This window comes from Mirounga angustirostris, unplaced genomic scaffold (assembly GCF_029215605.1).
Source record: "Mirounga angustirostris isolate CCGP_5_RB_7025 unplaced genomic scaffold, mMirAng1.0.hap1 SCAF_17, whole genome shotgun sequence".
NCBI lineage: Eukaryota > Metazoa > Chordata > Mammalia > Carnivora > Phocidae > Mirounga > Mirounga angustirostris.
In genome coordinates this window covers 56,381,098-56,394,096 of record NW_026991725.1, presented here as the reverse complement: position 1 = coordinate 56,394,096, position 12,999 = coordinate 56,381,098, and the positions used below count along the sequence as shown (strand labels likewise).

Genomic DNA, 12,999 nt, shown 5'->3' with positions numbered 1-12,999 from the left:
GGAGGGGCACCTCAGCAGAAGCAGGACAGCCTAGTGGGAAGATGTGGCTCAGGACCAGTCCGGTCCTGGGCGCCCAGTGTCCTGATCTGTAAAACGGGAAGATTAGAGTCCGTGTGTCTCGAGCGCTGGTGGGAAGGAGAAAACGGGGCAGCACGTGCACAGCACCTGGCTCACTCAAGGGGGCCCGTGAGTCAGGCCAGAGGGGGTGCGAGAGGGAGCGAGAGAGGTGGCCAGGGCCCTGTGCTTCTTGGGCACGTGGGCCACAGCGGAGTCACCCGGGCTGATTCGCAGGCCTACTCTGTCCTGGGTTTCTCCCCTGGCCTGCCGGCTCAGCCGGGAGACGACAAGGAACACAGCAGCCTGGGAAGACCATGGGGACACAGCAGTGGGCAAGGCAGGCCAAGCCCTGGCCCAAGCCTCATGAAACCCTCAGGCCTCCCCAGAGCACGGCCTCCACGGCCGACCACCCAGAGCAGGGAGGGACCCTGGGCCTCAGCCGCCTCAGGGATGGGGGAGGGTTAAAGGGTTAAAGAGCTGTCACCTGAGGGGCGTTAGCCTCCTTTGGCTTATCCCCTCCCCTGCCGAAGGTTCATTGCGCTGGGATTTATCCAAATGCCCGTTATACGCCAGGTGCTGTTCTAGGCACTGGGGATTCAACGGTGAACGAAAAGGACCAAAAAGCCCTGTCCTCATGGAACTGACATTCAGGTGATGAGAAAAATAAAGAAGGGAAATGATAGTGTATGCTAAAAATACGTGCTATGGAGGAAAATCAAGGAGAGGAGAAAAGGTCGTTGAGGGTGGGGTGCCATGTTTTATTGGGTGGTCGGAGGCCTCATCAAGAACGTGACAATTGGGGCGCCTGGGTGGCTCAGTCAGATCCCGGGGTCCTGGGATCGAGCCCCGCATCGGGCCGCCTGCTGGGCGGGAAGCCTGTTTCTCCCTCTCCCATTCCCCCTGCTTATGTTCCTGCTCTCTCTCTCTCTGTCAAATAAATATTAAAAAAAAAAAAAAAAACGTGACAACTGAGCAAAGACTAGAAGCAAAGACTTCCCACTAGGCTGTCCTGCTTCTGCTGAGGTGCCCCTCCTGTCTCCTGCCCCAGCACACAGCCCCTTGCTCCCCCATGGCTCCTCCCTGGCTACGTGGAGCCACCCTCCTGGGTTCCACCTGCCGGGGACCCTGCTCCAAAGAATCCCCGCCTTCCTTCTAGGGGAAAGAGCCACGTGGAGATCTGGGGGAAAGCATTCCAGGCAGAGGGAGCAAGCCAGTGCAAAGGCCCTGAGAGGCAGTCCTGTATGGAGACTTGTCAGAGAGGTGGTGGGGTCGGCTAGCATCGGCCTTGGGGGCCAAGAGATGGTGTTTCGCTGTTATGGCAAGTGAGGTGAGAGCCCTGGGAGGGTCGTGAGCAGAGGAGAGACAGGCTGGGACTTAGGTTTCCATAAGATCCCACCGACTGCAGGAGGATAGAGTAGGGGGCCTCAGGGCCAGAGCAGGGAGACGAGTGAGACAGTTGTGATCCAGGGAATAATGACAACAGGCTAAGACCAAGCCGGGCACAGTGAAGGCAGATCCCATGTCTATGTTGAAGATTAAATGGACTCTTTGGGCAGTCCTGTCGTGCTGGTAACTCATTTAGAGCTGTCAAATATGTCCTGGGTTTTGTTGTGGTGTTTGGCTTTTCCACGCGAATGGCTGATGCCTCGGGAAAAGCCCGCACACACGTGTGCAAGGCAGAGCACCCAGAGTGTGGGACCCGTAGACGTCAGCTGTGGCCATAGGCAAGAGCTGTCAGGCTGAGCCCAGGGCCAGAAAGCCTTCTGGAAAATCCAGAGGCATCTGAGAGCGCAGGTGGAGATGGTGGCTGGTATCATTCTGGGAAATCTGGCCCCAGGGAGCTGGGAACAGACACCAGTCTCACCTGGCCCGGGAACCCGGCAGAGGCAGGGCCCTGGGTCAGAGTAATGCTGTCCACCCATCCCCACCCATACCTGGCTTGGGGAGGGCACCCAGGGGGGACATCTGGCCTCCCCCAGGCCCTCACAACCCCGTGGTAAACCCTGCCCCTCTGAATGAATATTGAAACCGCTGCCCCCAATGTGTGGTTATTAAATGTACTTTTTTTTCCCTTTTACCCCTTTCACTTCTACATTTTTTTCAGTTCTTTTCATAAGTGTAGTCTAATTTTTTAAGTTTTCAAAATCATTACAGAAGCAAATAGAGATAAAAGGGGCAGATACACAGCAGGGCTATTATGGCTTCTAGAAAAAAAGGGACAAATTTAGGCCTCTAGAATTTTACGTTACATGGTGTATACATATTTATACTTAAGCGTAATTCAGAACTTCTCGGGCTGTCAGTAACAGAAACCGACCTCGGCCTGGCATGAGGAGCAAAAGGAGTGAGTTGGTTGTATGCCTGTGAAGGGACCACAGGTCAGGTGCTTCAGTGACATCAGGAACCTGCTTGTTGTATGGATGACTTATCCCACTCCCCATGGGTGGACATTGGGGTCCCCCCATCTTTCTGCCTCTCATGTGCCTATAGATATTTCTTTGGGCAACATACCCAAGCGTGTCTTTACAGACAGAAGCCAAATAGAGAAATTTTGCACGTCAGAGGTCAAGGACATTACATATTTCAGGAAACGTGGCCTTGGCCAAATTGCCCTCCAAAATGGCTGACGCCCTCACCAACAGCGCACAAGGGGTGGCTGGTACAGGCTTTCACCCCGCAGCCTTGATTCTATTTGTCACACTGTGGAAGGAAGGACACTGTGTCCCAGGGTGTTACAGCCTCCTGGGCAGCTCCCCAGCTGGGCCTAGAGGCAGCATGACTGAGTCCCATGCCCGGGGCAGGTCCTGCCCACCTTCACAAGGACCCCGCTACACCTCGCCCCACCCCCTAGGCCCTTTCGGTCCAGCCGAGGTCCTGAGCAGGAGCCCCGATCACTGCCCTCTATGCACTAATGGAGACTCCTGGGCGCTTGGCCCACATCCCCAGGGCACCCAAGTCCTCCAGGGCAAGGCGATGGAGTTGGGGGGCCTTTTGTATGGTTAGCATCAGCCATCTGGATTCTGCAGTATGCTGGCACTGAACTCTAACCCGAGGCCTAGAACCAGCCAAGGCACCTCCTCCAATTGTTTCAGACATCCTCCGCATAGACAGCCTCTGGCAGTTTGAGAACTTGAGGAAGCTGCAGCTGGACAACAACATCATTGAGAAGATCGAGGGCCTGGAGCATCTCGTGCACCTGGTCTGGCTGGGTAAGGGCCCCTCCTGCCTGGGTGTCCAAGCTAAGCCAAGGTGACGCCCCGGCCAAGGTTATTGCCTCGAGGGCGATTTTCTGCTGGCGGCCCAGCATCAGCCAGGGTATGGTAGAAGGCCCGTCTACTGGGAACAAGAAAGCCACTCTTTTTAAAAGCCTGGGGCCTTGGCTGGGCAGAGCCAGCAAAGATGTGCTTGGACACGCCAAGCCAGAATATTCTGACCCACCTGCCAAACCTCCCCAGCTGGGAGAGGGTCTGGGGAGCAGCCTTAGACTCCTTCTAGTTATTCTAGACTCAGTGGGCCTTGCCAACCACGGGGCCCAGAGCAAACCAGAAACAAGCATCGCAGCTGCTAACGTGCTTGGAGCACTTACTACCTGCTAAGCATGGGCCCGTGTGCTTTCCACGTGAGGCCTGTTAATCCATACAGCTCCCCAGTGTAGAGCTGAGCAAACCGAGGTCACAGTGACTAGTGGGGGCATCAGGCTCCCAGCTGAGCTCACTCAGTCTCACTCTGGAGCCCTGGCCCGCACGGCTAAGGCCTCACGGGGTTTTGATGACCCGGGAGAAGGGGCTGGCCCGAGAGCTCTTCACTCTGTGGTCTGATGTGGCCCTCAGAGCAATCCTAACAGGTGAGTGTTACGATCCCAATGTGCAGAAGAGGAAATGAGGCTCTTCGAGGCCAAGGCACTTGCCCAAAGCTCCAGCAGAGGGGACATGCAAGCCCCCATCTGCCTGACCCCAAAGCCCACGCTCCCTCCATCCTGTCTGGCTGCTCTCCTTCACCGGCAACTCCCGAGTTGCCAAAATACCCCCAGCTACGGTGGTTCTGACAGTGCCAAGCCCACAGCAGCCCCACGGACAGGATCACATTGCCTTGTCACAAACCCAGCAGACGCTGGGGGAGGCAGAGGCGACCCACAGCCGGGTCTTTTGCCCCAGGCAAGCCCTCCTGGTACCCCAGCACCCATTAACGCTGAGTCTGGGCGTGGCAGCCCACCTGCATTGCCAGGAGTCCTTGTGTCTATAGGAGATGAAGGGGTGAAGAAGGTGCCGGGTCAGCCCAGACCCTGAGCCGTGCCCCCTCCGGAAGGCCTGCCAGGTTCCAGCTCTGTCAACGGCAGGCTTTGAGGCGAGAGCTACTAGGCCCAGCTGTCTCTGACATCAAACGAGGGCTGCAGGCCCCATGAGCTACTCCTGCAATATCCAGGGTTCCGTAGGGGTGAGAGAGCAGAGGGGAAATTTCTGGAAAGAGGGCAGGTTATTCCCCTCAAAGAGTCAGAAGCTGGCCTTTGTCCGGCCACAGTGCCAGTCATCCAGGGACCCCACGACAACCAGGAAGAGCTGAGTCCCTGAGGTGCACAGGGGTGGGGGAGATGGTGCCCCCGGAGTTCAGCAGCCCCCACCTGACATGAGGCCCGGCTCGTGGCCCACGTGTTGGCTGTCCCAGGGCTGAGGCTGTGCTGGAGCCAGCTAGAAGTGGCTCTCCCAGGCTGATTATGCACATCTCGTCCCAACTGTGCATTCAGGGATGTCAGGCTGCTAGCTTGAAATTGGCCACGATGGGAGGATTTACCCCACAGAGATGGCAAGCACTGCAATTCACGGCAAACCCCTCCACCCCCCGGCCTCCCAGCCCCCTTGTTAAACACTTGCCAGCACACAGCCAGTTCCAGTGCAGTGGGGCCAGCCCTCCGAAGAACAGAACAGGCTGCACGGTGGGAAAGGGAGTGGGCAGCCCTGGCATTTGGCAGACCCCAGTTCAATCCCAGCTCTGGCCATGCACCCGACTTTACACCAGTTCCTGCAGCCCTCTGGACCTCTCTGTGCTGGCTGATCGTGGGCATATGCCACCAGGCCCCTAGAATCTCTGTTTCTTCATGCATCAAACACGGATGATGAGACCTTTGCTGTGGGAGTTAAATAAGGTGATGCGCTTAATAGCCAAAGAGACAATAAATTACCAGTAGTTTCAACTGTCAGCAGGTGAGCATGCCCTGGTAGGCCAGGGGGGCTGAATTCAGATGTGGATAGACTAACTTCCCAAACCACTATTTGCATGTGACCACATGCAACTATCATGAGCGTGTTTCGAAGCTCATGAAAAATTTCGTTTGGGCCTATGGGCCATTGGTGTTCCACGACAGGCTTGCAGCTCCAACCCCAACCGACCCCGAAAACCCACAGTGCGGGGTACAAGCAAGTTTGGGCTAGTGAGGGCCTAGCGTCTCCACTGGGGGGCGGAGTTGGGGTTCTGGAGGAGCCTGAGTCAGCTGTGATGTAGCTGGAAGATCAGGCCTGTCCAGGGAGGAGCCTTGGATGAAGTCTGGCACCACTGAGGTTAGCTGGGTGGCTCTGAGCAAATCACTGAGCCTTTCTGAGCTACAGCTTCCCGACGATCACATGGGAAGAGAAATTCCAGACTGGCACTCAGGGCTATTGTCAGAGGATGAACTTGATAAACTGGTAAATGCTAAGCAGATAGGTGATATTTTTTTAAAGATTTTATTTATTTTTAGAGAGAATGGAAGGGGCAGTGAGGGAGAGAGCATCTCCAGCAGACTCAGCGCTGAGCCCAGAGCCCGATGCAGGGCTCGATCCCACAACCCCAAGATCATGACCTGAGCTGAAATCAAGAGTCGGACGCTTAACAGACTGCTTAACCGACTGAGCCAGCCAGGCGCCCCAGGCAGCATTATTCTTAAAATGCCCATAGGTGTGAGCGAAGGAGGCCCTCCAAACAGTCTCCTCCCACTCGAAGATGCACCGTTTTGGACCTGCCATTCATCATTTCCATCCCAGAACAACCACAGAGCACAGACAGGAGTTCGTGCCCTCATGTGCCCAGCCAGGAAGACAAGCGGTAGAACAGGAGAGGGCGGTAATAGTTGGAGACCACAGGAAAGAATCCAGGCATGGCTTCTAGAAAACCATAAGCTGTCAGACAGTGAGTCTGTTACTGGCCTGTCGGCTTGGTGCTATCTCCCAGGGCGTGAGTAGCCCCGATGGGTCTGTTTCAAGACAGTCCACCCACTGGACCCTCACAGCCCTCTTCCTTCCAGACCTGTCCTTCAACAACATCGAGGCCATAGAGGGGCTGGACACACTGGTGAACCTGGAGGACCTGAGCTTGTTCAACAACCGGATCTCCAAGATTGACTCTCTGGATGCCCTGGTCAAGCTGCAGGTGTTGTCGTTGGGCAACAACCAGATCGGCAACATGATGAATGTGAGTTCTCGGGCCCGGGACTGGAGTGGCCGCCCTTGCCAGTCTTGCTGTCCTCCTGGCCCGGGGCAGAGGGTGAGGCTGGGCACTCTAGATCATCAGAGTAGCTGGGGACGGGGGAGGAGGATCTGTGGCCAGGGGAAAGGTAGACTTAGCCACCCAGATCACCCCCTTCTCCTAGAAAAGCCAGAAATCCAGACTATCCTACCAGAGATTGGATCATGTTTAAACACCATGTTTAACCCATGCTTAGCCCACCTGTGGAGGCCAGTTCGTACCTCTCTGCCTCTTCCCCTGAGCCCCACACTCACTCGAACATTTGCTGAGGTGGGGACCTATTGGATGTGGGGCCTTGGGCCTGAGCTCAAGGGTACAGAGACAAACAAGGTCTGGTCCCTTTGGGGGTGCCCAGCACACACCCACATAATCAAGACACGAGGTGACAAGAAGCCAGCGTCAGCCCAGGGCATTGGTAATGTGGGTGAAAGCAAGGTGACCCCCCTGCATGCCCCCAGAACAGGTGAGCTGACCTCTGGGTCCCCTGACTGGTATGTTCTCTCATTCCCCATCTGTATATTCTTACAGCACTTACCCCCAAGCGGTAACGGTTTTATTTACTTTCTACACCATTCCTCTTCCCTGCCACTCAAATGTGAGCCCTTGCTGCAAGGGGAGGGACCGCGTGAGCTTTGTTCCCACTGTGTCCCCAAGGCCTAGCACACGCCTGAGGCCTGGTAGGTGCTTAATAGTGTTTGTGGAACATATAAACACAGGACAGAGAGAAATTCCTTCGGAAAGCAAGCTAGGTTCCTTCTTTTGCATAGTACAGCGTCTGGGTATTCAGAAGATGCTGCCAAGGGAAGCATTAGCTACATTGTTGACTTTTCTCCCGCTTTACTGAAATAGAATATAGGAAGAATAAATGGCAGGTGGCGAATGTCCCTCTGTCATCCAGTTAATCCAAGGTTACTAGAAATGGGGTTCCGTTTATTTTAACAGATCTGGCCCTGACACAGGGTTTACAAGGGAAAAGGCACACCTGCTCTGTGTGACCAATAGTAACGACGACCTCCACCACCATTTACGGAGCGGGCGAGAGGCCCACCTCTAAATGCTTTCTGGAGCTCATTTCCTTTGGTCCCTCCACACCTGTGACATAATAGCATCCTTATACCCATATTACAGATGAGGAAACGGAGGCTCACAGATGTTAGGCAACTTGCCCAAGGTCCCACAGCCGACCTTTGACCCCAGGTCTGCTATCGGGACAGCCGTCCAGCCTGGAACCCGCAGCCCGCTCCTCGCTTGTCGCTCCAGCCACACTGATGGTGTCCTGGCCAGGCTGTGGACAGTGGCAGAGGGCTGAGGGGAGAGGCCACGGGGCTGGTTTCCGCTTTGCAGCAGTCAGACAAATGGGTTGCTCTCACCCCTTCTCCCCAGATCATCTACCTGCGGCGGTTCAAGGACCTGCGGACGCTCAGCCTCTCTGGGAACCCCATCGCAGAGTCAGAGGATTACAAGATGTTCATCTATGCCTACCTTCCTGACCTCGTGTACCTGGACTTCCGGCGCATTGACGACCACATGGCAAGTGTCTCCCTCGGGGTTTCCCAGCTCCGGTGCCCCTCCTGAGAGGAATGGAGCCCGTGCCTGGGGCCACTGCCGTGACGGGGAGCACCAGGAGAGCCCAGCAGAAGCGGGGAGGAGGACTGGCCCACGGTCTCAGTGCTGGCCCTGCCCGGCTTCGGCCCCAGAGCAGAGCACAGTGCCCGGGTGGACTGTGTCAGCTTCTGAGTGTGGGGCCCTCTGCTTGCAGGGCCTTCTGGAAGGTCCACAGAGATGGGGTGGGGTCAGAGAGCTGCCCCTGCTCAGACCGTGGCTTTCTCTTGTCCCGTGACAGTACCAGAACCTGCGGCTTGAACTCTAATACTCTGAGTATTTTTTTTTCATTTAGACAATAATTTGAGAATCAGGATGGGCTCCAGCCCTTGGAACAGGCCAGAGAGCTGCTGGGGTGTGTTCCAAAGCTCATGTTAGAACTGGGGGACAGCCTAAGACCGCACGGCTCCAAGGGCATTCACTCCGCGGCGCCCAGAAGTTTCCATAAAGGGCAGACCGCGAGCCTGGGCATCGCCATTGTGCTATAAGGAAACAAAGTCTCTTTTCACGATTCCGAGACTTGCCTAGAAGCATCAAGATAAGGCGCCTGGGTGGCTCAGTGGGTTAATCGGGTGCCTTCGGCTCAGGTCAGGGTCCCAGGGTCCCGGGATCGAGCCCCACATCGGGCTCCCTGCTCGGCGCGGAGCCTGCTTCTCCCTCTGACCGTTCCCCCTCTCATGTGCTCTCTCTCTCTCATTCTCTCTCTCTCAAATAAATAAATAAAATCTAAAAAAAATAAAAAAATAAAATAAAATAAAATAGGGGCGCCTGGGTGGCTCAGTGGGTTAATCGGGTGCCTTCGGCTCAGGTCATGATCCCAGGGTCCCGGGATCGAGCCCCGCATCGGGCTCCCTGCTCGGCGCGGAGCCTGCTTCTCCCTCTCCCTCTGCCTGCCTCTCTGCCTACCTGTGCTCTCTCTCTCTCAAATAAATAAATAAAATCTTAAAAAAAAAAAAAAGATAAAAAGTCAGAGGATATCAGAGCAGAGTTCTGCAAAGCAGGGGCACCTGAAATTCCCCGTCACTTGGTGCTGCAGGGCCTGGGCCCCAGAACAGCTGGGCCGGGACTTAGGCCACCAGGGGAGGGGCCAGGATGTCTCCCGGGTCTGCAGCTGGAGTGCTGGATGGCTGGGGGGCCGCTGGCCTCAGCGGGACTGTGGGAGGACAGAGGTCCAAGGGCAGGCTCTTGAGGTACCCCTCAGCTCTGTGGCGCTCTCCTGGAGGGCTCCCCCTGTTTTCAGCAGGCCACTTTTAAGTCGACGCCCTGGACTGTGCCTGAAGGCTGGCCCTCCCCTCAATGCAGGGGAACAGAGCACAGTCCCCACAAAGCACACAGAACGGGCGGGGGCTGTGAATTTGCTTTGTGTGGGGAGGGGGGCCAGGCAGTGGGGCTGTGTTGGGGTTTAGGACTTATCCAGGTGAAGGTGGAGGCCCGTGGGGAAGCCTGAGCAGTTTTCGGCAGATTTCCTGACGTGGTCAGCAGTTCGGGGATCTGGTGACTGGTGTGCAGAACAGGGGAGAGATGTGGGATTGGGGGGCCGGTTGCGGAGAGAGGCAGAGGGCAGGGCTGGGGGAATGTAGAGGAGAGGAGGGCTCAGATACTAGAGACTTAAAAATTCAAATTTCCTTATTAAAGTATCAATATGTAAGAAAAGCATACAGCTCAACGAATAACATCTTTTTTTTTTGGTGGGGGGGGAGATTTTATTTATTTGAGAGAGAGTGAGAGAGCATGAGTGGGGTGAAGGGTAGAGGGAGAAGCAGGCTTCCCGCTGAGTAGGGAGCCCGACACGGGGCTAGATCCCAGGAGCCCGGGATCATGACCTGAGCCCTAAGGCAGACACTTAACCGACGGAGCCACCCAGGCGCCCCGAATAACATCTTTTTTAAAAGATTTTATTTAGGGGCGCCTGGGTGGCTCCGTCGGTTAAGCGACTGTCTTCAGCTCAGGTCATGATCCTGGAGTCCCAGGATCGAGTCCCGCATCGGGCTCCCTGCTCAGCGGGGAGTCTGCTTCCCCCTCTGCCCTCTTCCCTCTCGTGCTCTCTGTCTCTCATTCTCTCTCTCAAATAAATAAATAAAATCTTTAAAAAAAAATAAAAATAAAAAAATAAAAGATTTTATTTATTTGAGATTACAAGCATGCAGGAGCAGGGGGAGGGGGGAGGGGCAGAGGGAGAAGCAGGCTCCCTGCTGAGAGGGGAGCCCCATGCAAACTGGGGCTCAATCCCAGGACCCTGGGATCATGACCTGAGCCTTAAGGCAGACGCTTAACTGACTGGGCCACCCAGGCGCCCCTGAACAGCAGATCTTTAGAAGGATTTTAACTCTGCAATATAAGCCCTTTGCAGCCAAGGCCCAAGTTAAGGCACAAAACTACAATGATCCATATACTGACCACGTGTTCAGGAGTGAGGCTGGGATGGGCTTCAGGCAGCGCAGGACAGTGGAAAGCAAGCTCAGGACCTGGAATGGGACAGACCCCAGGGGATGCCCCTACCTTCCTTTGTGGCACCAACACACATATCCCACAGATACATGAACATGCCAAGAGGGAAGGACTGAGATGTACAAGGTGGGGTCTGTGGTTTGGGGGTGGCTTCCCCAAGGCAGTGGTTCTGAGCTGGAATCCATAGGATGGGCAGGAGTTGGCTGGTGAAGGAATGGCCCCGGGCCGGAGGCAGAGCACATGCAGAGGCCTGTGGAAGGACGCACGGGGAGGGGGCAGGCAGCTGGAGCTCAGAGAGCCAGAGCAGGAGGGTGGCAGGCGGGGCCATGCAGGCCACGGCAGGAGCTTGTCATTACCCTGTGCCCAAGAGGAAGTCCTACAAGGGAAGCAAGGGACTGACTGACAAGATCAGGTTTGCATTTCACAGAGATTGCTCTGGCTGTTTGCTGGGGAGAGTGGGCAGACTTGGTGGGGGGCCAGGGTGTGTGGGGGAGGCCGCCTAGGAGGCGGAGGCAGGGGTCCTGGCCAGAGAGGATGGTGAGACGTGATCAGGAGCTAGCATGGACAGGCCTGGGCGCAGCCTGGGTCTGATGGGCAGGGGAGGGTCCAGGATATCTCCCGGGTCTCCGGCTGGGGTGCTGGATGGCTGGGGGGCAGCCCATCTCAGTGGGACTATGAGAAGACAGAGGTCCATCTTGGACATGGTGAGTTGGCGGTACTCTTGAGGCGGCCAGGGGAGAGAAGGCTTCAGAAGCTCCTGTCTGGCTCTCAGAGGTAGGGTCTGGGCTGAAGGTAAAGACCACAGAGTGTCCTCTGAGGATGGAGCAATCAGACGTGCTTGTACTTGATGCCTACACACCTGGGGTGTGTAGAGTGAGCCTAGAGGGGTGAGGACTGAGCCCCAGGGGCTCCAGCAGTCCCTGGTGCCTATAGGGGGATGAGCAGGAGGGGCGGGAGGAGAGCCAAGAGGTGGCAGGGCACAGGGCCAAGATCCGAGGCCCTTGTCACCAGGCCTGTGATTCAGGCAACTCATTTGACCTCTCTCCCATGGTGCATCCCAGAGCCAGAACACCCGCTATGGAGAGCTGGGGGCACAAGTCACTGTGGCCCCAGGGCGTGTCCCACAGATCCTCCATCTGCCTGTGCTGCCTTCCTCCATCTTCAGGGTCCTTCCCTAATTTCCCTTACACTCAGAATACTTGGAAAAGGCCACGAGGAAGCAAGCCATTCTTGTGTGCGTAGCCTTCACTAGGGGGCTGTCCACACCCCGCCCAGGCCCGAGGGGCCACAGGACAGCAGAGGCCGGTGCGGCCCGGAGGCACCGAACAGGCCCCGGGAACAATGCCACTTCCCGTCCCCCCCTCAGAAAGATCTGGCAGGGAGTAAGCACCAGTACGGCATCGATGAGCTGAAGCACCGAGAGCACCTGATCCAGGCCCGGCTGGACGATGAGCGGGCCCAGCAGGAGGAGCTGAAGAAGCACAAGGTACTCTGCTGGCAGGGGCCCTGCCACCCGCCTCGCGCTGCCCTGGCGCCAGGACGCCGGCCACAGCTGGTGGGCCCCATGTGCCGAAAGTCTGTGGGGCCCAGGCCCCGGAGACCTGTCTTGATTGAGAACGCCCCAACGAAGCACGTCCGTCATCCATAGGCCAGCACCCCGTCCCCGCCTTGCTCTGCTGGCCACCCGGCCCCGGAGCCAGCCGCAGCTCAGCCCGGACACCACCTGCCCCGTGTCCTCACTGGCGTGCCGGCTGCCGGCTCGAGGCCCTGTGGACACGATCTGATAGAGCAGCTCCTTCTCTTAACCCCCCTGGGCAGCTCCCTGGCGGCCAGGAAGGTTCAAGTCCTTCCTCAGCACGGCCCCGGACCCCTTCCTTCCCAGAGCCGGCACCCCTTCCTCCAGCCAGACCGAGCCACGCGCAACCTTGATGCCCCTGCACCTCCGCACGGGCATGCCCTTGCCTGCCCTGCCTTCTTCGAGGGCTGAAGCCCCAGGGCAGCATCCCCTCCTCCACTCTCCGCACAGTGTCCGGAGCCCCCGGTGCCCAGCGCAGGGCCCGGCCCACTGAGCCCTCGCCAGGGCCCGTGAGATGAATCTGAGTCCCCCCCGAGCCCCGCTGTGCTTCTGACCGTAGGTCGCGTTCATCGAGCACCTGAACGGCTCCTTCCTGTTTGACAGCATGTACGCCGAAGACATAGAGGGCAACAAGCTGGCCTCCCTGCCCGGCGTCGGCGAGCTCCTGCAGGCATATCCTCCCAAGGTCACGGCCACCCCCTCTGGCAGAGCCTGGGCCCCACGCCAGCAGCGGGCAAAGGGCAGGTCCCCTTTTGCTCGGGCCTCTGTTTCCCCATTTCCCCCAAACCCTAGAACATAAAACCCCTCCTTCCCAGCGGTTA

At 57.0% G+C, this 12,999-nt stretch overlaps 1 protein-coding gene across 1 annotated transcript in view; it reads left to right on the top strand.

Moving 5' to 3' along the window:
- Nucleotides 1-12,999, top strand: part of DRC3 (dynein regulatory complex subunit 3) — a 33,511-nt gene that overhangs the window by 4,326 nt on the left and 16,186 nt on the right. The window contains exons 4-8 of the mRNA XM_045889728.3: nucleotides 3,150-3,266; nucleotides 6,332-6,498; nucleotides 7,936-8,082; nucleotides 11,969-12,088; nucleotides 12,738-12,850. Coding sequence (XP_045745684.1) covers nucleotides 3,150-3,266; nucleotides 6,332-6,498; nucleotides 7,936-8,082; nucleotides 11,969-12,088; nucleotides 12,738-12,850 — 664 coding nt within the window. The remainder of the gene's footprint in view (nucleotides 1-3,149; nucleotides 3,267-6,331; nucleotides 6,499-7,935; nucleotides 8,083-11,968; nucleotides 12,089-12,737; nucleotides 12,851-12,999) is intronic.